This window comes from Protomyctophum bolini, assembly GCF_963924005.1.
Source record: "Protomyctophum bolini genome assembly, chromosome: 2".
Classification (NCBI taxonomy): Eukaryota; Metazoa; Chordata; class Actinopteri; order Myctophiformes; family Myctophidae; genus Protomyctophum; species Protomyctophum bolini.
The window spans coordinates 21,934,268-21,959,496 of record NC_137863.1 but is presented as its reverse complement, the minus strand read 5'-3'; the positions used below and the strand labels follow the sequence as shown (position 1 = coordinate 21,959,496).

At 43.8% G+C, this 25,229-nt stretch overlaps 1 protein-coding gene across 3 annotated transcripts in view; it reads left to right on the top strand.

The window, feature by feature from the left end:
- Nucleotides 1-10,270: 10,270 nt before the first annotated feature.
- The window catches only part of grm2a (glutamate receptor, metabotropic 2a), a gene marked incomplete at its 3' end in the record, with an annotated part of 35,664 nt that continues 20,705 nt past the window's right edge, over nucleotides 10,271-25,229 (top strand). For all 3 annotated transcript variants that reach the window (XM_080780109.1, XM_080780111.1, XM_080780110.1), the window contains exon 1: nucleotides 10,271-10,636. In XM_080780109.1, coding sequence (XP_080636235.1) covers nucleotides 10,286-10,636 — 351 coding nt within the window. In that variant the 5' untranslated portion in view covers nucleotides 10,271-10,285. The remainder of the gene's footprint in view (nucleotides 10,637-25,229) is intronic.

Sequence of the window (25,229 nt, the reverse complement as noted above, 5' to 3'; positions counted from 1 at the left end):
TCAGTCCAAAATGCGTTAATGCACTCCTCTAGAGTTCCCCACCTCCCCATTATAGCAGACCATCCTCCCACAGTCCTCCCCCGCATGCTCTCTTTGTCAGCTGGAAATGTGATTTTTGGGGTGGAAAAGCCTGGACTGTCTCCCATTACCCATTGGCTGCTCTCAGCCATGCAGCCCTCCGAGGCATTCCACAGAGGATGTTCTGGAGCCCATCATCCCAGCTCACGGCTGCATATAGATGACCTCCATAGTCTTGAACACTTGCTATTGCCTGGGGGGATATTACCATATTAATGCTGCTCACCAGACTAGGAGAAGGTGATTGTAAAAAGAAAAGAGGTCTGGGTGACATCTTTTTCCCTTCCAACCCGCCTTCCCCTTCATTTGCTCCTATACATCCTCTGTTTGGGCACTTGGCCTCATATCATCCCGTTTGCGTCCTTTTGCATTTATTTTCAGCCTTCTCCCTGGCCTCTCCTCCCATCCCTTCACACACACACACACACACACACACACACACACACACACACACACACACACACACACACACACACACACACACACACACACACACACACACACTGTCTGAAGTTTGAAGTGTGTAAGAGGCTGGCAGGCTTGAATTAAAAAGGCCATCTGCTGGATCGGGGAGTGGGAGAGGAGAGGAGAGGGGAGGGGAGGAGAGGAGAGGAGAGGAGAGGAGAGGAGAGGAGAGGAGAGGAGAGGAGAGGAGAGGAGAGGAGAGGAGAGGAGAGGAGAGGAGAGGAGAGGAGAGGGTATAAAGGAAACATGTTGGTCTTTGACGTTAGTATGTAGACAAAATGCTGAGTGGGGAAGTATAGTCATACTTTTTCCCCCCCAGCTGTCACATATTATGTAATGTGTAATGTGTTCATGATTGTCTCCGCCAGGCGATAGCGTGGCGGTGAGTATGTTTTTGCCGCACGTCCGTTGTGAGTGTCTGTTATACTAATCGCCTACGATTTCCCATACTCCAACCAGATTGGCTAAGATTGTCTTCCAAAGTTTGCAGAATTGGTCTGGTTTTTTTCTTTTTTTTTTCTTTTTTGCCTTTATTGATAGATGAACAGTAATCACACAGGGAATGGGTAGAGAGATTGGGGGGGGTCGTCGGGATCAGGAATCGAACCCGCGACACTCTGTAAAGCTGGATTACGGACCAGACGGCTACGCCAACCGCCCGGGCAGCAGCATGCAATTTACGTGACATTTTTGCACACACATTCCCACTAGGACGAAATGCCACTTTTGTGGCTCTATATCAGGAGTTCCCAACCACTGTATAGTACCACCAGTGGTACTATACAGTAGTACCACCTGTGGTACTATACAGTAGTACCACCTGTGGTACTATACAGTAGTACCACCTGTGGTACTATACAGTAGTACCACCTGTGGTACTATACAGTAGTACCACCTGTGGTACTATACAGCAGTACCACCTGTGGTACTATACAGTAGTACCACCTGTGGTACTATACAGTAGTACCACCTGTGGTACTATACAGCAGTACCACCTGTGGTACTATACAGTAGTACCACCTGTGGTACTATACAGTAGTACCACCTGTGGTACTATACAGTAGTACCACCGGTGGTACTATACAGTAGTACCACCTGTGGTACTATACGGTAGTACCACCAGTGGTACTATACGGTAGTACCACCAGTGGTACTATACAGTAGTACCACCAGTGGTACTATACAGTAGTACCACCAGTGGTAATATACAGTACTATACAGTAGTACCACCAGTGGTACTATACAGTAGTACCACCAGTGGTACTTGAGCCCCCCTCTGGTGGTACACAGAGGAGTCGCCCAAAAAAGGAGAAAAAAGACAAAAGTGGAATGAAATATTGATATTACTACAGGTAGTTCTTCTGACCAAGCAATTGGTTGAAATAGGCTCTCCAGCCGTGCTGAAATGAGCATGACAGCACACCGTTAATAGAAGATTTATTTGATAGAATAGAAGAGTTTTGTCAGAGCAGCAGCATTATTGGCTTAGGAATGGAACAAAAAAGGTCAGGTATTCACTCCTGTATTTTAACATCAGTTATTATGGTATCTTCTGAGGTGGTACTTCAGTGTAAAAAGGTTGCTCTATATAACAGGCCGATTTGCATTTTTCAACTGCTCCGATCTGTGTGAAACTTTGCACGCACACTCCCTAGACGCCAAGGAAAAACCTACAACCTGCATTTCTCGCAGCTGCCTTTTATAGCGGCTGAAATGTACTTGAAATAACTTTGCACGCACATTGTGAACATCTGATCGGAGCAGGACCAATGAGGTGATTGAGTTGATAGGTGAGGAATGTAACGAATGACAGGGTTGCCAGGTCTCCCAGTTGAACTCTCGTATTATAGCTCAGGGTTTCTCATGTCAAGGACCCCAAATTTACACTCATTAGCCCTGTGGACCCCCATTTGAAAATATATGCCAAGGACCCCCGATAAGACAAAGATTGTACGGCTCTAGCAGTGATTCTCATAATTTCCATTAATTTCAAGGACCCCCCGGTTTGACCTGAATTAGGCCGTCCCCCATTTCTATATCTGGGACCCCGATGTATATTGTAAAATTAATGTTAATTTAACTCTGAGAGTGTAAAAAATTTGTATACACTCTGAGTTACAGACCCATGAGCCACTGCTATACAGTAGCCTGTTATGTATATACAGTATGTATGTGTTGTATTACGCTTTGCCGACGCTACAAGTTGAAGCCGCGTGCGAGCATCATTTCCATCCACCAGCTGTTTAAAAACCAGGAAGAGATGCTTCTTTGCACGTACTGTATATAACGTGCCCGCGCCATAGAGTATAAAGAAGGATAGAGACTGAATTGGCGTGAAGCTCCGCCCCCCCCCGCTATTCATGTCAGTGGAAGTTGCTCAGTGGCGTTTTGAAGCACCCGGAAGAACCGTCTCAGAACGTCTACTTACGCATTTGACCACGAAATTGTGGCGGTCAAATGCGGAAGTGCAACCGAGCGCTCAATGTTAAAGCCCAGCTGCACGGGGTTTCCCAGTCATGAATCCACGGGTCCGCCTCTAGTCCCTCCTCGTACCACTAGGGCCCAGGGCTTCAACATTGAATAACTGGGGCCTTGGCCCGCGCTCACTGCATGCGAATCAAGCCCCCAGTAAGGCTATCCAACGTTGAAGCTGCCACTACTTACTGGCAAAAAGTGGAACTGCAGCCCGTTCATGGAGGTGGACGGACGCTCAGTGACGTCATGTGCGTCAAATTTGAGGTCCGGGCTTCTGCTCACTCGAGCCATTGAGTTAGAATTGTACTTCCGGCAGTCTTCAGGGTGCTTCAGAACGCCACTGAGCGCCGGTTCGGTCTCTATCCTTTTATTACTCATGGTGCGAATAGGGGACCGGAATCTGCGTCACGTGGGTGTGTTGGAAGTGCCAACAGCGCCATACTTTGGCTTGGGAGTTGCATAATAATTCCTGCATTACCATGATGCTTTTAGGTGTATTTCACTTAATAATTGTACCATAACGTAAACACCCCAGACAGTTTATAAGTTGCTTGCTTCAATTTTTCAATATTTGATATTAATTTGATCTGTAATTATATGTGAGCAACAGAAAGGAACAAGGAACAGATGGGAGATAGAGAGAGAGAGAAAGAGAGAGACAGACAGACAGACAGACAGACAGACAGACAGACAGACAGACAGACAGACAGACAGACAGACAGACAGACAGACAGACAGGCAGACAGACAGACAGACAGAAATGAGACACATGCCTCTCACAGGAGCAGACAGGCTGACAAAGTGTCCGTCTGTCACATCCTCTCTGCTGACTCTGTTCTTAACCCATTTTGACCTGAGATCAGATTCTAAAAATGTCTGTTTGAAAATGACAGTTTTCTGAAAAAGCTATGTTTCTATGTCAGTCGTTCTTCGATTTTTCAAAAATAACAGACCTTCAAGCTTGTAGCGCGCCACTCGGTGGCACGCTACGAGCTTGTATATATCCAGATTATGTTATTCAGTATTGTGCTGAATAACATAATCTGGTTTTGCAACCAAACATGAAACATGAAACATGTACGCTTATAGCGTTATATAAGATAAAAGCGCGAAAGACTTTCTGTTTTTCTCCCATTCAGTTTCACTTGTTGAAGATGTGCTTGGGGAGAGAGTGGGGAGAGAGAGTGGAAGGTCTGGTATCTATGTATCTCTCTCAGTTTGTGAGGGAGAAAAGGTGCCTGTCAGCCAGTTTGCTGTTCTAACCAGGGAGGGTTGCAATTCACCGCGTCAAGCTGATAACTACCAATACACAGCATTTGCGTCAGCATGCAGGAAAAATGAAATGCTGCTGAGAATACAGTTGGTTAAAAAAAGATGTAGGCCTACAACTAGATAAAGTGCGCCTCGGAGCACAGGTCTCCACCAGGGCAGGTCAGGTTGTGGCGTCCTGGTGGTGCTATATATAATAGGCCAATGTGGAAAAGGGTGCCATTTCTTCTTAAGCCTTGGATGGCAATTGGATGATTGGATCATTGATTGATCATGAACACGCTGCGTTCATGATTTGAGGCATTTTGTTCCAAAAATGTGTTTTGCAAAAATCCAAATTTGCATTTCCACTTTGTTTACAATATCCACCATTGTTGATTTTCCAAGCTGGAATGGAAACAAGCCTGGTTTTATCTAGCATCAGTATGATAATGACTCAAATATTAAATAATCTGCATATCAGCACCCCCACCACCTCAGGACATTGTGGCACTGCAGCTAAAACTGCTTTCAAAGTCCAGAAAGAAATGACAAGGGACCGGTTATATCAGAGTGGTGATTGAGGCTCAAACCATTAGAAATAAGTTTGAGGGACATAGACGATATGACATTAAATATTAAAAAACAGTTATTTCTGCTTTAACGCATAGTTCACTGCCTGGTCAGACGGGCCCAGGTTGTCCTGGGCTGTGTGTGTTTCTTACCCTGCACGTTTGATGGCACGTTGCCATGGAGACAGTAGGCTCTGGTCTAAAGAGTAGTTGGATGTGTGTTTTGTGAATACAGTACATATCTGTGTGAATATGCATATGCATGCACATTGCACACACTGGCACTGTTTGTATTTATCTCCCACTCTCACGGGGTGCATACGTTGATTAGACATAATACCAACAGTCTGACAACACCGTCGCTCCCCGCATTCGTGGCCGGTTACAACTAACCCGTGGCGGGTTAAAACTCACCCCCATGGTGGCTCCCGACACGCGTGGCAGGTTAAAACTAACCCGTGGCTTCCTGTGAGGTTAGGTTTAGGGTTTTGGGTATAGGGTGTCGGACTAATGCCTGCCGCACTGTTAGTATGTCGGACCAAACACGCAGGCACACGCCAAATATTTCGGAAAATGCCATCTTTATGCTTGGTTTCCCTACATTGTATCTAAATAGGGCACGCAAATCAATACGGTAGGTATGAATGAAGTAATGTCAAAAGATCCCCTTTTCGCCCGTTTCTTCTGTTTGAGGGTCAGACTACACTATCCAGATCCCTCTTTACAAACACATACCCATTTAGTTAGTGTTCCCTGGCTGAAAATGCTCTAATCTCCCATTGATACGATTAATTACTGCGTGTCAGCGACTCGACTCGACTCGTGAAGGCTGGCAGTGAGTATACGAGGCAGATCATTATGGCTCAATAACTCGCTCTGATAAACTTCTCCCGCCCCTAAAGTACTCTGCCTAATTAAGCCTCCAGGGCTGGAGTGGACAGACACCGCACTGGAAAAGAATAAGTGTTAATTCACAACACTCTGAATTCATAACATAACGCTTAATTTGTATAACTCTGAGAGTTCTACAAAATGTAACCAAATGGACCCATTCTCAGAGTTAAATGGACATGGAGCATGTTATTGTGCAGGCTGTTCCAATAGCCTCATCATTGACCTCGCTGTGGACCCATCTGTATATCCACATGATCCATCTCCATCTGCAGCTCCTGTCTGGACATTGACCCCCTGGTTCTCTGGGGTCTGCATGGCAGCGCCGCTTCACTTTTACTCCATGCTGCATAGCGGACATTAGTGGATTAATCAAATACCTCCACATCTCGCTTCACACGTTTTTCCCAGATGACCACGATGGGTTTCACCGTTTCAGATAGCGTTCTGTGTGCGCCTATATACCAATTAAATGTACTTTTTCAAATGACAAGCCATGCAAACGTTCTTATTATTAAGCACCTATAGGAGAAAACACATTTGTGGACTCTGTGACAACAGCACAAGAACTATAGTTTCTGTCATGTCTGTCATGTGGTTTGCCCGTTCTAATTGTGTTAGCGGTCCTCATGTTCCCTGACTATAAAAATCATAATCGTGTGAAGTGAGGGGCGCTCTTATCATCACACGTCATCATACATCATCTCATTCTGGCCAATCACAATTTGCGTCCTCACTTTTGTCTTCAATGTTTGTTCACACAGACCCTCAAAGTTGGACATAGGAGGAGCTATAGCAGCGGCCCTCAAAAATCAGTTATCGAAAAGTAAGGGCCGATTCATACTCATCGTCATTTGAGGTTCAGGGGGGCAGGTACCGTCCTAAAGTCCACTCTTCGGTGCTACTGAAAATTTCTGCACTACAGCGCCGAAACAGCTGTAAAATAGGAGTATGAATCGGCCCTAAGACCGAATAATATCCTTGTCATTTGGATTTGTCACAGATTTTCCTATGAAGAAATGACTGTATGCATATTCACTCTGCATTTGGGAACGTTTGAAGGGTAGCCTATAGTTGAAGACACGTCACTTTGCATGTTTGTCTGACTGCTCATGTTTGTGCCAGACTGTGTTTTGTGAGCGTTTCGCTAAATCCAGCTCATTTGATTTGACGCAATATCCATCCCCCTTGGGACAAGATTTGATATGTGCAGGCTTTTTGTGTGTGTATGTGTACCCATGTGTGCATGTGAGTGTGAAACAGCTGCATGCTTTTGAAACGAGAGGTCAGACAGACACAGACATCCGAGAGAAAGCGAGGATTGGAAAGAGTTTTATCCAGCAGAACAGTCATACACCGCCTCAGGCATGAATAGGAGACAGACAAAGTAAATGATTGCACACAAAGTCCTGCCCAACGCTGACATCTCCTCGGAGAGGCTGGGAAATCCTCTGAGGATTTATTTAACCCACTATAAGACCTGAGGCCGATTCCACAAATATGCCTTCTGAAAAAACTGCATGTTTCCATATCAGTGGTTCTCAAACTGTTTCATGTGAAGGCTGCGCGCCGACCCCTATGTCAAAATATGTTGTTCCAGGGAGCCCCAGAAGCAAGGATGTGAGTTGTTTGCTTTAAAAGAATATATATATTCTAGGCTGCGGTCAGAAACTAAGAACCAGGTTTACAAGCATAAACATCAAATCGAACGACACCCTCATCACTGACAAGCTTGACGTACCGTAGCCAACTAATTAAACATCTTCTTTACAAACATTGCAACAACGCTGGTTAACAAACTGCTCTCCCACTCCGGGCGCTTTGGTGTAGAGCACATCAAAGCCTTCTACAAAAACCTAGGTGTTTGTAAACATGATTTTAAACTAGCAACGGAGGAGGTACTTAAAAAACTGAGTGCCCTTCAACCCCACAAGGCCACTGTCTGGCCATGAGAATATTCCCTCCACATTTCTCAGAGACTCAGACATCTCCATAGCTCCAATCATCACCCAAAAAGATACAAAAGTATCTTGCCACAAAAAACATTAATGTACAAATTTCAATCCGGCTTCAGAACATCCCGCACTCCACTGACACATACTGTATGCCTCCTCTATTTGAGCGACCACATCAAACACGAGGTGGATGCTGGCAAATACTGCGGCATGGTCATGCTGGACCTCCATACTGGTTAACAAGCTAAAAGCAATTTGTTTTGATAGCACATCAGTGAGCTGGATTCAGAGCTGGACGGAGAGAACAGATGGTAGAGGTGAACGGAATACCGTTCTTTTCACCACACACTGTAGCTAAAATAAATATCTATACACTGCTCTTTTATTTAGAGAACAGTTCTGTGACATAGGCTATACATTGGTCTAGTATTTTCTTTTAAGATTTGTTTATTTTTGCCTTTATTGATATATCAAGTGAAGAGAGACAAGAAAGAGGGACAGAGACTACGTACATGCATGCAGCAATGGTCATGAATGGGACTCAAACACGCAACACGCTGTCGGGCCAAAGCCTATATGTGGCATTTGCCTGGATCACTTGGCCAGCAGACACCCCTGGTCTAGTATTTTCAATGAATATATATATACAGGCCTAACAGTGTTCCACCTACTGTATGGTCATCATTACATTATGTGGCCTTACTTGTCTCTTTTATAGCCTCGCTAGTGACAGGTTTCTAAAAAACGGCAGTGTCAGTCCATCCAACCATCCATCCATCCATCCAGCCATCCATCTAACCATCCATCTGTCCGTATTAGTTATTTGTGTGCTTTATTACTGTACTGTATGTCTTGTATTCTGTTTTTACAACCAAACATGTCCGTGGTGGCTCTGCATTATAAGATAAGCGTGAAGGACTTTCTGTTGTCTCTCGTTCAGTTTCACTTGTTGAAGATGTGCTTGGGGAGAGAATGGAAGGGCTGGTATCTATCTACTCTCAGTTTGTGAGGGAGAAAAGGTCAGACAGTTTGACATGTTCTAACCAAGGAGGGTGTAATTAATGCACCACGTCACTCTGAAGCTGATAACTACAGTATATGAATACATATAGCATTTGCGTCAGCATGCAGGAAAAGTGAAATGCTGCCCCCCGAATTGACATGTATTTTACTACGGACCCCCATCTGAAAATATGTTGTGCCAGGCCGGGAGCCTGGCAAGAAAAACAAAAATAAAGATGTGACACGTTGTGAGGTTGTAGATCCGCTATTTTCAAATAGTCTAGATACAGTATATACATCCATCCATCCATCCATCCAATAGTAGTACTTTAATCCCTTCTTTTAATCACTTCTGCGTTGCTTTCAGAACTCGTCCTGCAGGCTCGTTCCTGCAGCATCGCAGGCGTGCATTAATGACGTTTAACCAGCCCCTCTCGTGTAATGTTGCTTAAGTGAGCCTGCCTAGAACTCTGGAAGTCCCAGGTACTATTCCAGCTCTCAGCAATGTGCCAAAGTGTCCCTGAGCACTAAACCCCTAACTAACTGCTCCCCCATGCACTCTGGGCAGCACTCAGAGCTCCACTGCAGCATATGATGTGTAAGGATCACATTTTGTTTTTGCTCCCGATCTGTTTCCGTCAAATCATTAGATTTTGAGTATCTGCCGTCGTAGTAGGCCTACTGTATGTAGTAACTAAAACCTATAGTAGGAAAATTGCTGATCTACAAGCTCACAATTCCATTGCAGTGTGACATGATGTGACTACGCAGTATGTACTGTAGATCAGCTATTTTACCTGTTCACCTATTATGCCCAGGAAATAGTTTTTAAATATATATATGCAGGCATGCATGCCTGAAGAAGAAGAAGGCCGAATCGTTGCCAGAATAAAGATGTCCTTATATTATTGTGCAATTGTAGACAGTGTGCAGGACATTTTTATTGTATTCTGACTTTCTATAATATTATAGTGAACTCTTAATATCATTCCATCAAGGGAGACAACTTTACACACCTACGCACCGATGATTTCAAGTATTTTTATGAGACGAGTGTCAGCCCCGGGCATGGAGCTTATAAACAGCTCTGGGGCACTGTGCTCATAAACAGACCAAGGTCTTATTGTACTATAAAGCTCAATAACTGTGCCTGAATCTATATCTGTCTGTCTGCTCCATGCACAGCCTGTAATCTACCAGCACTCCAAAGAAAAGGAACTAAAGGAGATGGCATTGATGCTGCTGCTGTAAATGGCCTCAGCCAAAACTAAAACGCTTTGAGATCCAACGGTGCTGGCTGCGCCTTGTTTCGCCTGCCGCCGCCGCCGCCTTCCTCCTCGGCGACAACCACGAACATCACGAGCAACAACAGGGGACCCCCCTGGTAGGACCGTGACCTCGTCTTGCCCCAGGGACATGTCATCGGGGAGGTCGTCCCCTGGGTCGGGGCCCCAGGGGCCTCTGTCGTCCCGCCTCGGCCTGCTGTGCGCGTGCCTCTCCCTCCTGGCCCTGCAGGCTCCTCCGGCGGCGCAGGGCCTGCCCGTGGTGGGCTACAACACTGACGCCACCAAGCGGGAGATCACGGTGGAGGGGGACCTGATGATCGGCGGGCTGTTCCCCGTGCACCAGAAGGGCGAGGGCATGGAGGACTGCGGGAAGATCAACGCCCAGCGAGGCATCCAGCGGCTGGAGGCCATGCTGCTGGCCCTGGACGAGATCAACGGGGATGACCGCGTGCTGCCCGGGCTGAGGCTGGGCGCTCACATCCTGGACACGTGCTCCAAGGACACGTACGCCCTGGAGCAGTCGCTGGAGTTCGTGCGGGCGTCGCTCACCAAGGTGGACGACAGCGAGTACACGTGCCCTGACGGCTCCTACGCCATCCACGACGACGTGCCGCTGGCCATCTCCGGCGTGATCGGGGGATCCTACAGCGACGTCTCCATTCAGGTACGATGCTTTGACATGCCGGGGACGAACCGTTATAGGATTTGTATACACTGATAGTACGCTGCATATTCAGACCGGCTTTGTAGTGCTTGCCGTTGAAAATAGATGCACATGCAGTAGGCAACGTTCTTGTTTGTTTTGTTTACCCTCATTGGTCCATTTTAGGCTCTCAGAGTTTCTAGAAAAAGGCTGATGCACACCTCAACAGGTTGGTGACAGGTGCTTAGGACAAAAGTGCATCTATTAAAAGGGTATCTTTAAAAAAAAAAGTTTCACTGTCGGAAACTTGCCAAAAGTTGTGGTTTCGGTCGTTAGACCTTCATCAGGACGCCACAAGCATGTTTTATACAATTAATGAATGCTGACTAACGAAGACAAAGGGCCCTATTTTCGTCAGTGTCTTACCCCTCATCCCTAAAAATATATTTTTCAACTATAGCCGATCTACAAGCTCACAATGTGTCGATGTAGATCGACTAGTTGAACAATTTTAAAATGTTTTGCAAAATAGTAAAAAGGGCAAAAAATAGTTTAGGGATGCGGGATAAGGCACTACAGGGAACTTCAATCATTTACATAAATACATACAGGGAACTTCAACCATTTACATAAATACATACAGGGAACTTCAACTATTTACATAAATACATACAGGGAACTTCAACCATTTACATAAATACATACAGGGAACTTCAAACATTTACATAAATACATACAGGGAACTTCATCCATTTACATAAATACATACAGGGAACTTCAACCATTTACATAAATACATACAGGGAACTTCAGCCATTTACATAAATACATACAGGGAACTTCAACCATTTACGTATACCTGGTGTCACAGTTTTGGGCATGTCATCATTATAATTTACAATTTAGGCATTTAGCAGACGATCTTAATCCAGAACGATTTACATTAGGCAAGAACAAAAAAGCATGGCAATACATCACATAAAAAGTAGTATTCATGAAACATAACGTAACAGTGGAATCTCCATATAATGAAACTATACATATAACTATTATATACTGTACTATACTATAAAGTGCTATGACTACATACAATGCAATTCTAGTGCTGTCTATACATAACATGCTATAAGTCTGTATAAAATGGGTTAGGGGCTATATGGTTTAAGCGGGTATAAAGCAAAAATAAAACACTAATGTCACTGCTAAGTGGGTAATGAGTGTGGGCTCTGCGTGGTGTATCTGTTTACCTGTTCCCACCACACGGTTGACTTATCTCATTTGGGGAGGATCTCTTTCTGTCTCGTCCTGGTAATTCACACTCCAGCAGTGCAGGGCCTGTCAGACCAGACGTGCTGCAGATGCTGCGCTCTCTCTCTCTCTCTCTCTCTCTCTCTCTCTCTCTCTCTCTCTCTCTCTCTCTCTTTCTCTCGTAGCAGAGCAGACAGATGACTAGTGACAGCATGATTTCTCTCTCTCAGCGGTATACCGCCGCACAGCTCGCTCGCCTCGGCTTTACTCGGGGCCAACGCCACCAAAGGCCTTCTAATTGGGCCCTTGTCTCCATGCCGCTAATGTGACTGCCATATCAATATAATTGCAGTTCATTGTGGAGAGGGAGAGTTTGTTCTGTCACGGATCAGGAATGTGTAAGGCACAAGGCTGCGTGCACACACACACACACACACACACACACACACACACACACACACGGACGGTGTCCAGCAGCCCATAAGTAAGACGACTACAGACAGCTCTGACACGTGTGTGTAGAGAATTAGCTCCTAGACGTCCAGAGTCAATCAATGGCTACAGATATAATAAACGCTTGATAAACCATTGCTCATTCCTTTAGGGGGGGGTGTTGAATTCACATTGACTTTACAATATAAATTGGGGGTCCCAGAGATAGAAACACCATTAAATGTGACTAATATGCATGTCAAACTGGGGATCCTTGAAATTAATATGGTTGAGAATCACTGCTAGAGCCGTAAAAATCTTCTCTTATGGGGTCCCTGGCATATCATTTCAAATGGGGGTCCGCGGGCTAATTAGTGTCAATTTGGGGGTCCTTGACATGAAAAGGTTTGGGAACCACTGGTATACATCTCTCTGCTGACCTGCTGTGCCAAACATTCTATACAGGCATCTGGTTCTGGGATCGCGTGTAGTGCACTGTTGATTTTGACAGCACATTTACTTATTTAGTTTTAGTCATAGTTTTTTGAACAAAATTCATTCAAGTCACATACCTTTCCATCTCTCATATCAGTCCTTGCCACACACCTGTCCTCCACACACTCCCTCATCAGCCCAACAGTGCCATGCCCCTTTCACACCTGAGGACACTTCTGCAATCAACCCACCACCTATAAAACTGGACTCCTTAGTCCTTTCACAGACTCACTCAGTTTATACTTTGTTGCTTTTGCTCTTGGACTATTTTCAGTGCTGTACTACCTGGACTCTTTGTGGGGGTTTTTTTTCTACGGCCTGCATTCTTAACCCTGTAACACCCAGCATTGCAATAATACAACATATTTTAATTAATTATTATAATTTGTTTTCCTGTTCTTTTTTCACCCAAATGTCATCATTGATGTTCATTGCAATGCCATTGGTCATGATATTTGCATATAAATACCCCCCACAGAGGCTGAAATTCACACAAATTAAAAATCTCTGGACTTTTTTGTGATCATTGAATGTCTAGAACATGTTTTATTTATTATTATGAAAGACATCCCCCAAATGTAAATGATTAATTTAATATTATTTTAATAATTATAAATGTGCATAAAATTTGCAAAACTTTTTTACATAATTTCCTCTAAGTCCTAGTAGTAAAAAGTAGTATTAAGGTTGAAATCTCTTTTTTGCAAGTATAAATTAATCTGGGTGTTGCAGGGTTAATTGTAAGAGTTGCATTTTGGACTGCTGTTCTCCTGCATATCTTCCCTGTAAGCGTCAGACAATTGTTCAAGTCGCTCCGGTCCGAGTCCAAGTCGAGTCCCAAGTCGTTTGGTCCCAAGTCCAAGTCGAGTCCCAAGTCGTTTGGTCCCAAGTCCAAGTCGAGTCCCAAGTCAGTCCAAACCCTCAGGTCCGAGTCCCAAGTCGAGTCCCAAGTCATTTGGTCCCAAGTCCAAGTCGAGTCCCAAGTCAGTCCAAACCCTCAGGTCCGAGTCCCAAGTCATTTGGTCCCAAGTCCAAGTCGAGTCCCAAGTCAATCCAACCCTCAGGTCCGAGTCCCAAATCATTTGGTCCCAAGTCCAAGTCGAGTCCCAAGTCTTTCTGTTGTGGGCAAGTCAAGCCGAGTCACAAGTCGAGTCACAAGGTTGTGTCAAGTCTAGAATTTGAATTTGTCATGTGACTTGTCATGATTATGAATTGATTACCCAGGACCGAATGGAAACAAGACAGCAAGGACTTTTTTCAGTGATCCCTTTTTGATCAGTGTTTGACTGTACCCTATACCGATTACATTTCTGCCAATAAAGTATTCAATCAATGAATCAATAGATATTCCCCACTGTATTTCACTGTACTATGGCTCCCCCTAATGGCCGTTTTGTCCCTGTACGCTGGAGCAGAGACAGTGCAATCTGCGCATGCTCACAACTGTCACTTTGTGCCTCCGTGTTGACACTACAGACACAACTTCACACTTAGTTAGTACATATGGAAATATGGAATATACAATTGGATCTGGGTGTCTTTCAGCAACACTAACTCAAAGGTAGGAAGCAACTTTTCAATCTACTGCAGCTGTGTGGTGAAAATAAAGGTTTTGCCTTAGTGTGCGAGTGGAGTTGCGCTGCACACCGACGCTGTATTCAAATACCGTATGCTCGGAAACAAAACAAGTCACAAGTCATCTTGTCTCGAGTCGAGTCGGGAGTCATTGGCTAGCAAGTCGGAGTCAAGTCTCAAGTCTCGTTGGTCTTTTACCTTCCAAGTCCGAGTCGAGTCGCAAGTCTTTACATTCAAAGTCCGAGTCGAGTCGCAAGTCGTCAAATATGCGACTCGAGTCGACTCGAGTCGAGTCCAATTGTCTGGTAAGCGTTGCATTCTGGACTGCTGTTCTCCTGCCTGGAACTTGCTGTAAGAATTGCCTTTTTGTGTTATTAACTTCTAAAATCTACTCTGTCTATACTGTGGCTTTGCATTTGGGTTCACTGTAAACCTCATGTCGTCATAGTTTATAGTCGACAAAACCAACACTGGTGTGTAGTGGGAATATTATATGAACCTACTGTAAAAAGAGGATCCCAGAGAAAGGGAATGTTTGGAAATAAGGGATTTGATGAACGAGCTGTGATCTTAGTGCAGCGCTACGTCTGACTGCATGGGACTCCTCAGAGAGTGTCCTTGTCTTGCTTTAATTTATGGAGTTACTATTACAAGCCTGCAGGTCTTCTAGGTCATCTCCAACTTCTTCTATACATTCTACTGTCCCTGTGACTTTGAGGTGCAGGCAGTGGTAGTGAATCACAAGACATCATGGCTCTGTGTGGAGTTTGTATGTTCTCGGGGGCAGTGGTGGCCGAACGGTTTGCGGAGCGGTCTTGATATCGCAAGGTTGCTAGTTCGTATCCCCGGACCGGCACGTTAAAATTACCACCGCTGAAGTGCCCTTGGACAAGGCATTGAACCCCTACCATGAAATTTTCTATGAGCAGGGCCTGGCTGTAAACAAGTTATTGAGCTTAGTCCAGTTACCCTGGGTAAACATAGTACCTTTCCTTTCCTTTCTCCCCGTGTCCCCTAGGGTAGGTACCCTCACAAAAAACATGCAGTAATCCTGGTCTCTAAATAGCCCTGGTCCAGTGCTTACAGCGAGTCTCTCTCTGACACCCTGTGGAAGTCCCTTCCGCAGCCCTCTGGTGATATTCTCACTCCCGTGCGCAGGTTTTCAAATCCCTGCAAATAAACAAAACGACGTAACTAAGATACTCACCGAAACAAAGCCTGCTAGACCTTGGTAAAAGTCTATTCTCGTAGCTGGGAAGCGTCTCAGGTCCCCAGTTTCTCTCTAAAATGTACTATTTTAATCATTAAATAAAATGAATCCAACCAGATCGGCGCAGTCAAAACCCGGAATGGTTATTAAAATGGCACAATGTGCATTTTAGAGAGAAACTGGGACCTGAGACCAGAGGGCTGCGGAAGGGACTTCCACAGGGCGTCGGAGAGAGACTCGCTGTAAGCCCTGGACCAGGGCTAGACTCTAAAGTGCCTCCCCCTGGCCAGCCGGGGCGCCTGATGGAGGGGAAAGGATTTGGTAACGGTTGGAATAACGTGTTCCTTCCACGGCGCTACGTCCAACCAGGGAAACTTCCCCCCTCTCAGGTGCAAAGGAGCAACTTTGACACTCAGGCATGAAGGAAGCATGAGTTCAAGTCCGTTGCTCTCCCCATGTCCCCATATATGGGGACTAGGTTGGCGGAGGGTGTGTAGAGCCCAGGATCACATTAGATAATTGACACAGGGGTTACACAATCGTGGGATAAAATATATATAAAAAAATACATCATGGCTGCTTGGCGTTCCATCTTTTGCCCCCAATGGCTAGTCCATTGTAATTACTTCAGTCGTGTAAACTAAGTAACAAAGTACATCTATTCAAGTATTGTACTATTGTACTAGTTTAATTAGGCCTACTTTACTACATTACGTCACTTTACTACATTACTTTTTACATTTTACATTGTAGTGGACTACATTTCCGAGGCAAATATTCTACTTTTACTCCACTACGATTATTTGAAAACTGTAGTTCCTAGTTAACAGCCAATCTACAAGTTCACAATGCGTGACACATTCTGAGCTGGTAGATCTGCTTTTCTTCTTTTTCTTTTTTACATTTGAAATTCTGCATAAAGTGTACTTTAAGTAAAATTTGAATTCCAGACTTTACAGTACTTGTAACAGAGTATTTCTACATTGCAGAATTCATACTTTTACGTGACATGACATTGCGCCATGCTGTACGAAGTAAAACATTTGACAACTTTTTCCCCACCCCTGAATTCCTTCATATGAAACACCAGGTTTATAGTTCAGTATAGTTATTAGACTAGAGGGACAGTCCTTGATAGATAGCCCCAGTTGAGGCTTATTCCACCACAAGTAAATCTGTCTTCAACTTCATTTCATTACCCCTTGCTGTTGCTTCAGTTTAAATCACTTCCATGTCATTAAGCTGCACTGGACTCCCCCATTTGAAAGGATTCTGGCCCAGGGACCACCAGAAGTAAAGGTCTTGGTTGTTAGATTAGATTAAGTACTGTATACAGATTTCTACAACTGTCTACACACACTTTAGGTGGTGCACTGGTGGGGGAGAGAGACCTATCATGACGTGAATAGTCAGTATTGTACTGTACATTGTGGTGAAATTATAGTTCAATTCATAACTGTCAACCTGCAGGCATGTGCGCACCTGCAGGTGCGGCTTCAGTTCAGGTGGATCACCACCCACCAGGCAAACTAGGCATACTTAATGAACTGGTGGGCGTGCCCACATATAAACAACATTTTAACAAATACTGTACACTTTTTTTTAATTTAATTATACCTCCTTATATAACAATAAGACCTGATGATCATGTTTTAGCGTGGAAAAGAATCACGGCACTCCATCTTTAAATGACAGAGAAAAGCTATTGTCGGCATACGGACATATATACAGTAGTGAGCGTGCACTAATGCATGGTATTGTATGGGGTGAAGAAGATACACTCATGGTACAGTAGGCCCGTTTCATATCGACTGACTGGTTCCATGATTTCCCACTCTGCAAATCCTCTGCTGTGGAGCGCGATGATGTTAGTGTGCCATAATAGGATGAGACGTTGTTATTACTCTGCGATCGACTGCACAATGTCGCCGAGCAGTATATATCCATGTCAACAACACACACACACACACACACTATAGTGGTTGCTCTGCAGACATCTGCTCATCGGCTGTGTACAGTAACTAAGTACATTAACTCAAGTAGCCTACTGTACTTGACTACAATTTTTATCTAAGTGTGTGTGTGTGTGTGTGTGTGTGTGTGTGTGTGTGTGTGTGTGTGTGTGTGTGTGTGTGTGTGTGTGTGTGTGTGTGTGTGTGTGTGTGTGTGTGTGTGTGTGTGTGTGTGTGTGTGTGTGTGTGTGTGTGTGTGTGTGTCACGTAACTCGAGAACCGTTCACACCACCGACTTCAAATTCGACACACGCGTTCCACACCCCCACAGGGGGTGCAGTGCCCGGTGTCGAGTCGGTCGGACCCACGGTTGTCCAGAACGGCCACAAAAGGTCTCCGGCCGAGCTCTGGACAGGGCCCCTGCCCAGTGTCCATATATGGAGCTGGTCTCATTCTCATTCGGGGCTGATCGGTGAGATCCAATCAGGGAGTGCGCAAATCCCAGCCGCGACCCGCCCCTCTAGACCAGAATCCTAACACGTTAGCTCAGGCTAATTATCGTTTGAATCAACTTTGTTTGTGTTTGTTTACATACTAAAAGAGTGACCTTGAGAGCTGTTTCAGTGTACAGTACAACGTACAGTAAGTCAATGAAAAGCATATTTTAAATGATCGATTTCAAACCACTGGAGCAATTATTTCTTGTCCACATTTGGAGTTAGGCCTACATCATTGCAAGGTACAACTACACACAACCTACACCTTTACCAAAGTGGTCTTGCCCTTTAATAAGTAAAAAATGTGGAATACTTTTTTCCACCACTTTGCTGGCTGACGGGTGTCTTCTTGGCTGTGCCATGCCGTCTCCAGGACGGGTCGTTAGGGCCGTATAGCCACGCCAAAGGTTAAGAACAGCAGGTGGCCATGCAGGATATGTGTGAATCCCCCAGGAGACAAGTATACGACACAGACCCTTTGGAATATTCATTTAGAGGTCCTGAACACCATGGAAACATGCCGTGGTGTGAGAATGTCGCAACGTGCTTCATAAACCTGTCACAATGAACAAGCTTGTTGCTTTATTAAATTATTTTGTTGTTGCCGTTAGTGATGTTTGGATGGTCTCTGTTCTGTTCTGGGGGCGGTGTTGTGAATATGTGTGTGTGTGTGTGTGTGTGTGTGTGTGTGTGTGTGTGTGTGTGTGTGTGTGTATAGGATGGCTGCAGGCCTAGCCTTGATGGTATTCCATGGGCACAGATTAGGAGTAGAGTGGAGGCGGAGGAGCGTCTGTGCCAGACCAGGCTCTGTGTTCTGTTCCCCATCTGTGACTGGCTGACTGCAGCCGGGCTGTGTGTGTGTGTGTGTGTGTGTGTGTGTGTGTGGAGAGACTTGGCTCTGCGACTGACTGACTGACTGACTGACTGACTGCAGCCGGGCTGTGTGTGTGTGTGTGTGTGTGTGTGTGTGTGTGTGTGTGTGTGTGTGGAGAGACTTGGCTCTGCGACTGACTGACTGACTGACTGACTGACTGACTGCAGCCGGCTGTGTGTGTGTGTGTGTGCGTGTGTGCGTGCGTGCGTGCAGAGAGGCTTGGCAGAGCATGCTCCATGAGGAGATGGCATGATAATATATTCATTGGTGTAAACTGGAAAGTAACCAAGTACAGTACTGTACTGTACTTAAGTACAATATTGAGGTATTTGTATACTTAAGTATTCCCATTTTCCACTGCATCTCAGAGGCAAATATTATACTTTTACTCCACTACAGGCTAGACATTCTCCATAATGAGTACTTTTACATTTGGTAGTTTACTAAGTACATTTTGATGCCAATACATTTGTAATTTTACTCAAGCACATTTTTAATTCCGGTCATTCTATATTGCCATATTGACACTTTTACTTTAAGTATAATGCATTGAGTACTTTTTCCACCAATGCTTATTTCACAGAGACATTGAGACCAACGACAGACAGACTGTGATATAATGGAGTTGCACACACTGAGCAGATCGTTGGCATCATCAGTGTCACAGCCCATTTGACCACGATTTAAAAAAAAGTATTCTAAATCCTAACAGTTTTCTGAAAAACCTATGTTTCTATGTGAGTGCAGTGCTCAACCATTTTCATGTCAAGGACCCCCAGAATGATCTGTATTTGGCTGCGGACCCCCATCTGAAAATATGTTGTTCCACATTTCTCTGCTGTCAGGCAGAAGCTACCTACTGTATAGGCTATGTTCAAAATATAAACTTTTCAGGAAATTAAAATAAATAAATAAAATAATGTTTTAGAACAACCCATGCAACACTGTTGGGACGGTGACTTTATTGAATGTAATGTGTCCATATATATCATCACTTTTCCCAAATACAGCTCAAGTGGAGTTAGGAGGTTTTTAACCATTAATGTGGAGATAGATATATATATATTTTTTCTGTCTGACTTTCTCTAATCAATGATCGGATTGGAGTTAGGCGGTTTGACCAGCAGTTTTGCGTATCCAATGGAGTTTTTAGGAGGTTTTAGGTTAAATATTTGTAAAAACCCACACAGTGTGTTAAAAAACACTGACTAGTTATATTAAAAGAAAATAACGATCTTTACTTTAGTAACGTTGAAGAATGGAGCCAATTTTTTCTCTGGGTGATTGTCGCTTCATAGAGAGGGAATTTTCCACATTTAGAGTCTTAAAGATAGGAGTTAATCACAGATGTCCTACATTCTATACTAACAGCCCGGGAACATCTTGCCTCGGGGCTGCACGGCATCTAATTAATGCATGGAAGGGACGCCGCTTTCCTTTAACGCCCAAAAGCATGTGTGTCTGTGTGAGCCGTTAAATGTGCCTCGCTCGTATGGGCGCGTCCTCCGCATGCATCCTCCAGTCCAACACATCATAATCACTGGGGCGCGACACGCAGCAGGACAACACTTCTGGAATGTCAGAACGCTCAAATGCTCAGTTAACACTATTTTTTCCGGGGAAAGCTTCAAAAAAATAATGGCGCTATACAGTGCCATGGAGCAGATGAGGCAGATTTCACTCTGAAAAGCCCCGCCTTCCTAGATTTAGAGTGGATTTCTAGTGGAGCCGTAAACAAGGAAGTGAACGGCAGTGCGTCAGGATATCAATAAAAAAGACCAAAGGACGCCAATACACGTCCAAGCTCCAAGGCACCCCGTGGTTTTGATTCCCAGGACACGTCCTTAGCACAATTAGTGTTAAAGATGGAGTGCCAAGAACTACAGAAGTACAAAATAAGTACAGTATTTGTTAAAATATTGTTTTTATGTGGACACGCCCACCAGTTCATTAAGTATGCCTGGTCTGCCTGATGGGTGGTGATCCACCTGAACTGAAGCCGCACCCACAGCTCTAGTTATTATATGATAAAGAGGAAGGGGTTAGGGGATGGGCTGATAGTGTATATCACAGTTTTATTTCATTGGCACGTTTGACTGTCAAGGTTTCAGCCTCCAGGAAGAAACCCTAAACACATAGGGATTAGGGAAGACATCATTGCACATAACCACACCAAGGGGTCTAATGTCAGCTCATAAACACATGAGAAACTGGAAGAAATACAAAAATTACGGCACTCCATCTTTAAGAAGAACACACACTTGGCAGGACCGTAGAACCTGTCTGAAATCAATGCCTATAGTTTTTTTTACAGAGCACATCATTGATTCTCAGTGGCACCCGGCTGCCATAACCTGTCTTGCAAACAAAGGATATTTAGATGAAAGCCTCTCGCCTTTTCTGCTGTTGGGGAATGTTTTTAGCACATTCCCTGCAAGACCCCGAGACGCGCCAATTAGTGACGCCGTGTCATCTAGAGGTGAATGATATTAACATTTTCAAAAGGTGACAGACGCACAAGGGCGCACGCAGGAATTTATGGATGGTTATCGATATGAACATAGTGCTTGACATTTACACGCTGAAAGTTCTCTCACCGTCTGACCGGAATAATAACGCACTCGAGCCACAGTGGCAGTCGCAGAGCTCAAATATTATCATGCACGCAAAACCAGTTATATTTTTAGCATCATCTGGAGGTAGACGCCGGTGCCAATCTCTGGAGGACACACATGAGTCATATGAAGGGGTTTAAAAAACGTCGTAGATACACAGTACACACATGATAGAATGCATGCCAGAAAGTTCAATAATGATGAAATGTATCAGTAAAGCCATGCGGTGAAAATGCATATTTCATGGGTAAAAGTGAAGAACGTATCATGCATAATTCACGTGTGATTGGATTATTCAGTGGCTCGGCAGAACCTCAGTGTTTGTGTAGTCAAAATATATGTACATCACATCCTCCTGTACGACTGTTAAATATATGTACATCACATCCTCTTGTACGACTCTGTTAATGTTAAATATATGTACATCCACATCCTCTTGTACGACTCTGTTAAATATATGTACATAACATCCTCCTGTACGACTGTTAAATATATGTACATCACATCCTCTTGTACGACTCTGTTAATGTTAAATATATGTACATCACATCCTCTTGTACGACTCTGTTAATGTTAAATATATGTACATCACATCCTCTTGTACGACTCTGTTAATGTTAAATATATGTACATCACATCCTCTTGTACGACTCTGTTAATGTTAAATATATGTACATCACATCCTCCTGTACGACTCTGTTAAATATATGTACATCACATCCTCCTGTACGACTCTGTTAATGTTTCCCCTGTGATGGCCGATATATGAATGAATATCATTCTATATATCATTCTATTTGTCAGAAACATTTTCTACGTCAATTCTGCGAGCCATACATATATCTATTTATTACTAGGCTTCATGGTTGAACACTCGAATAACAAATATGGGGGATTTTTTGTCCACTGATTGTCAACTGAATGAAGGGAGGCACAAAGGAGTTGAAACAGATGATGAATGAGAATCAGCCCATTCCATTCCAATGCATAGACATGGTCTAGACATAACAATATGGTTTGGAACATGAAACATACCGCTTGGAAGAAGTTTGGGTGCTTGAAAGCCTTGTGTAGTTTATTCACGATAGGTTTGAATTATCCACCCCCTGATCACAAAGCATCCAGAGAACAGTTAATGTTACCACCTGGCGGAGCGTTTTAAAAGCTGTTGCCAGGCAACTGAACTCTTAAGGAATAGATTGATGTTGATCCAGAAGTATCTCTCACATACGTTGGATGGATTCCGTCTCTCTCTCTCTCTCTCTCTCTCTCTCTCTCTCTTCATACAGTAGCCTATAATTACATGCACATGCATTCCCGACTCCCTGTTAATGCGTGTTTGTACAGTAAATAAATGTGTGTTTCAGAGTTGCATGTGAGTGACAGTGAGCTGCCCTGGGAATACCGTGTTATTGCTTTGGAGGCACGTTGAGAGTCCTCTCTTCTGGGACGAGCAGATGGGCTTTTCATGTAGGAAAAAAATAATCATGTCATCTCAAGCCAGGCCTGATGTTGTCTGAAATTGGACGGTCTTTGAGTTTATCCTTGTTTCTCTTAGTTATACACTATAATCTCCATTGTATCTGCTTGATGGCCATGTCTGTCTGTCTGTCTGTCTGTCTGTCTGTCTGTCTGTCTGTCTGTCTGTCTGTCAGTCAGTCAGTCATGTTTATTCCTGCCTTCATGTTTTTGTTTATCTTAAATCATCTTGTGTATTTTCATATTTCCAATGCCTTCTGTATTGGGGAACTTCTGGATATCTGTGTAGGGATAAAGTACAATCAATGTCCCTCCAAAATGTGTCATTTTAGATTAGCTATAATGAGCTTATATATCTGCTATTTATTTTTATCCTGCAGATCTGCTATTCTTGGAAAAATCGTGCAGACATTATTAACTAAAATCTTTCCTTCTGGGGAATACATAATAATACATGAAAACGTTTGAGCTCCACCGCTATTAATAGCACAGGTTTTTCAGAAAACTGTTAAGATTTAGAGGACATTCTTTGAATTGGCTTCTCTGGTCTTCTTGTGTTAATTCAATACGGGGGATATCCACTGTAAGGCACAGCCAGTATTTCAGCCACATGATATGCCATATAGATATTGGCCATGGGCATCTGTCTGATAAGTCTATTTTTGAGGGGCTATACACAGGTTTAATGTTTCTCTTTAGTTCAATGTTTGTTTTGTAAACGCCATTGACAATGAAGGGAACATTTACGCCATAATGTGTCGTTTACGTCATATTGTTTCTTTATTGTTAATGGCCTTTAATGTTTGTTTGCACCGTTTGTTTTAGATCACCATTACATCACCTAATCAACATGAGTTAGATATAACAAAGCGGAGATCCGGGCACACTTAATGTTTAAAAGGAGGAAAACTTCATTGAACCGACATGTTTCGACCCATACGGTCTTCATCAGGGCTGTTCAATAACGTTTTCCTCCTTTTAAACATTAAGTGTGCCCGGATCTCCGCTTTGTTCTATATCGATGTGTTATCCCGATTGATCCCAGGAGCACCTTTTTACTATTTTTACATTTTTATACCTGCACACCTCCTGAGCACCTTGGTTGCTTCCTTGCCTCAACATGAGTTAGACTTTAATATATTAGCGCCTCTCACTTCACAGTAGCCTACACGGGTGTGATTTTTTATTTAATATTCACTTTTTCCCACTGCATTTAGGCTGTCATACTAGGGCAGCTTACTGTAAGTGCAATGGCACTGCAAAGTCCTGAAGTGTAGTGTTTTCGATAACATGATGAATAAGATTGAGAACAATGTAATAATACTGGCCAATGGGGGAAAAGGATATTTAATTACTACTATGAGGTATTTCGGGGAGAACAAATCAAATATTTATCGTTTTCTTTAATGCGGCTGTCCCATTTAGACCCGAGGACGATTCTACAAATGCCTTCTAAATCTTGACAGTTTTCTGAAAAACCCTATGTTTCTATGTCAGTCGTTCTCAAACATTTTCATGTCAAGGACCCCAGAAAATAATGTATGTAATTACCGGTAGCCGCTGACCCCCATCTGAAAATATGTTGTTCCAGGGACCCCCCCAGAAGCAAAGATTTGAGTTAAAAACATTTGCTCTGAAAGAATATATTCAAAGATCTATGCCACATTTTCACGATTTTCAAACATTGCAGACCTACAAGCTCGTAGCGCGGCACTCAGTGCCTATGCTATATTTCAATAGCTAAAGTATAACGTAATGCTTTAAAACACCAAATGGGGTTCCCACCAAAAATGGGTTAAAGTCTGGGGGAAGAATGTGGGTAAACTATAAGGACTGACCAGGAAACGTTTTTGTCTAGCTTTCAAATCCATGAGGGAACCTCCCCCACTGTGTGTGTGTTCTTATACACACACACACACACACACACACACACACACACACACACACACATACACACACACACACACACACACACACACACACACACACACACACACACACACACAACCCTCTCTAATTCATGGCAAATAGTAGATAATGAAAAGTGAAATGGAGAGCTGAATAGCTAGCTATACAGTAATATCCATAAAAGTCTTTCAACATGAAAAGCATGAAAAGCAATTTGAAAACCAAATGAAAGACAGCCATGCAAATGCAAACCCGCACAAGTCAGCGTTGTGTGAGGGAGAGCGTCCACTCATTGTATGTGGAATCGGTTTTAACAGAAGAAACTGTGT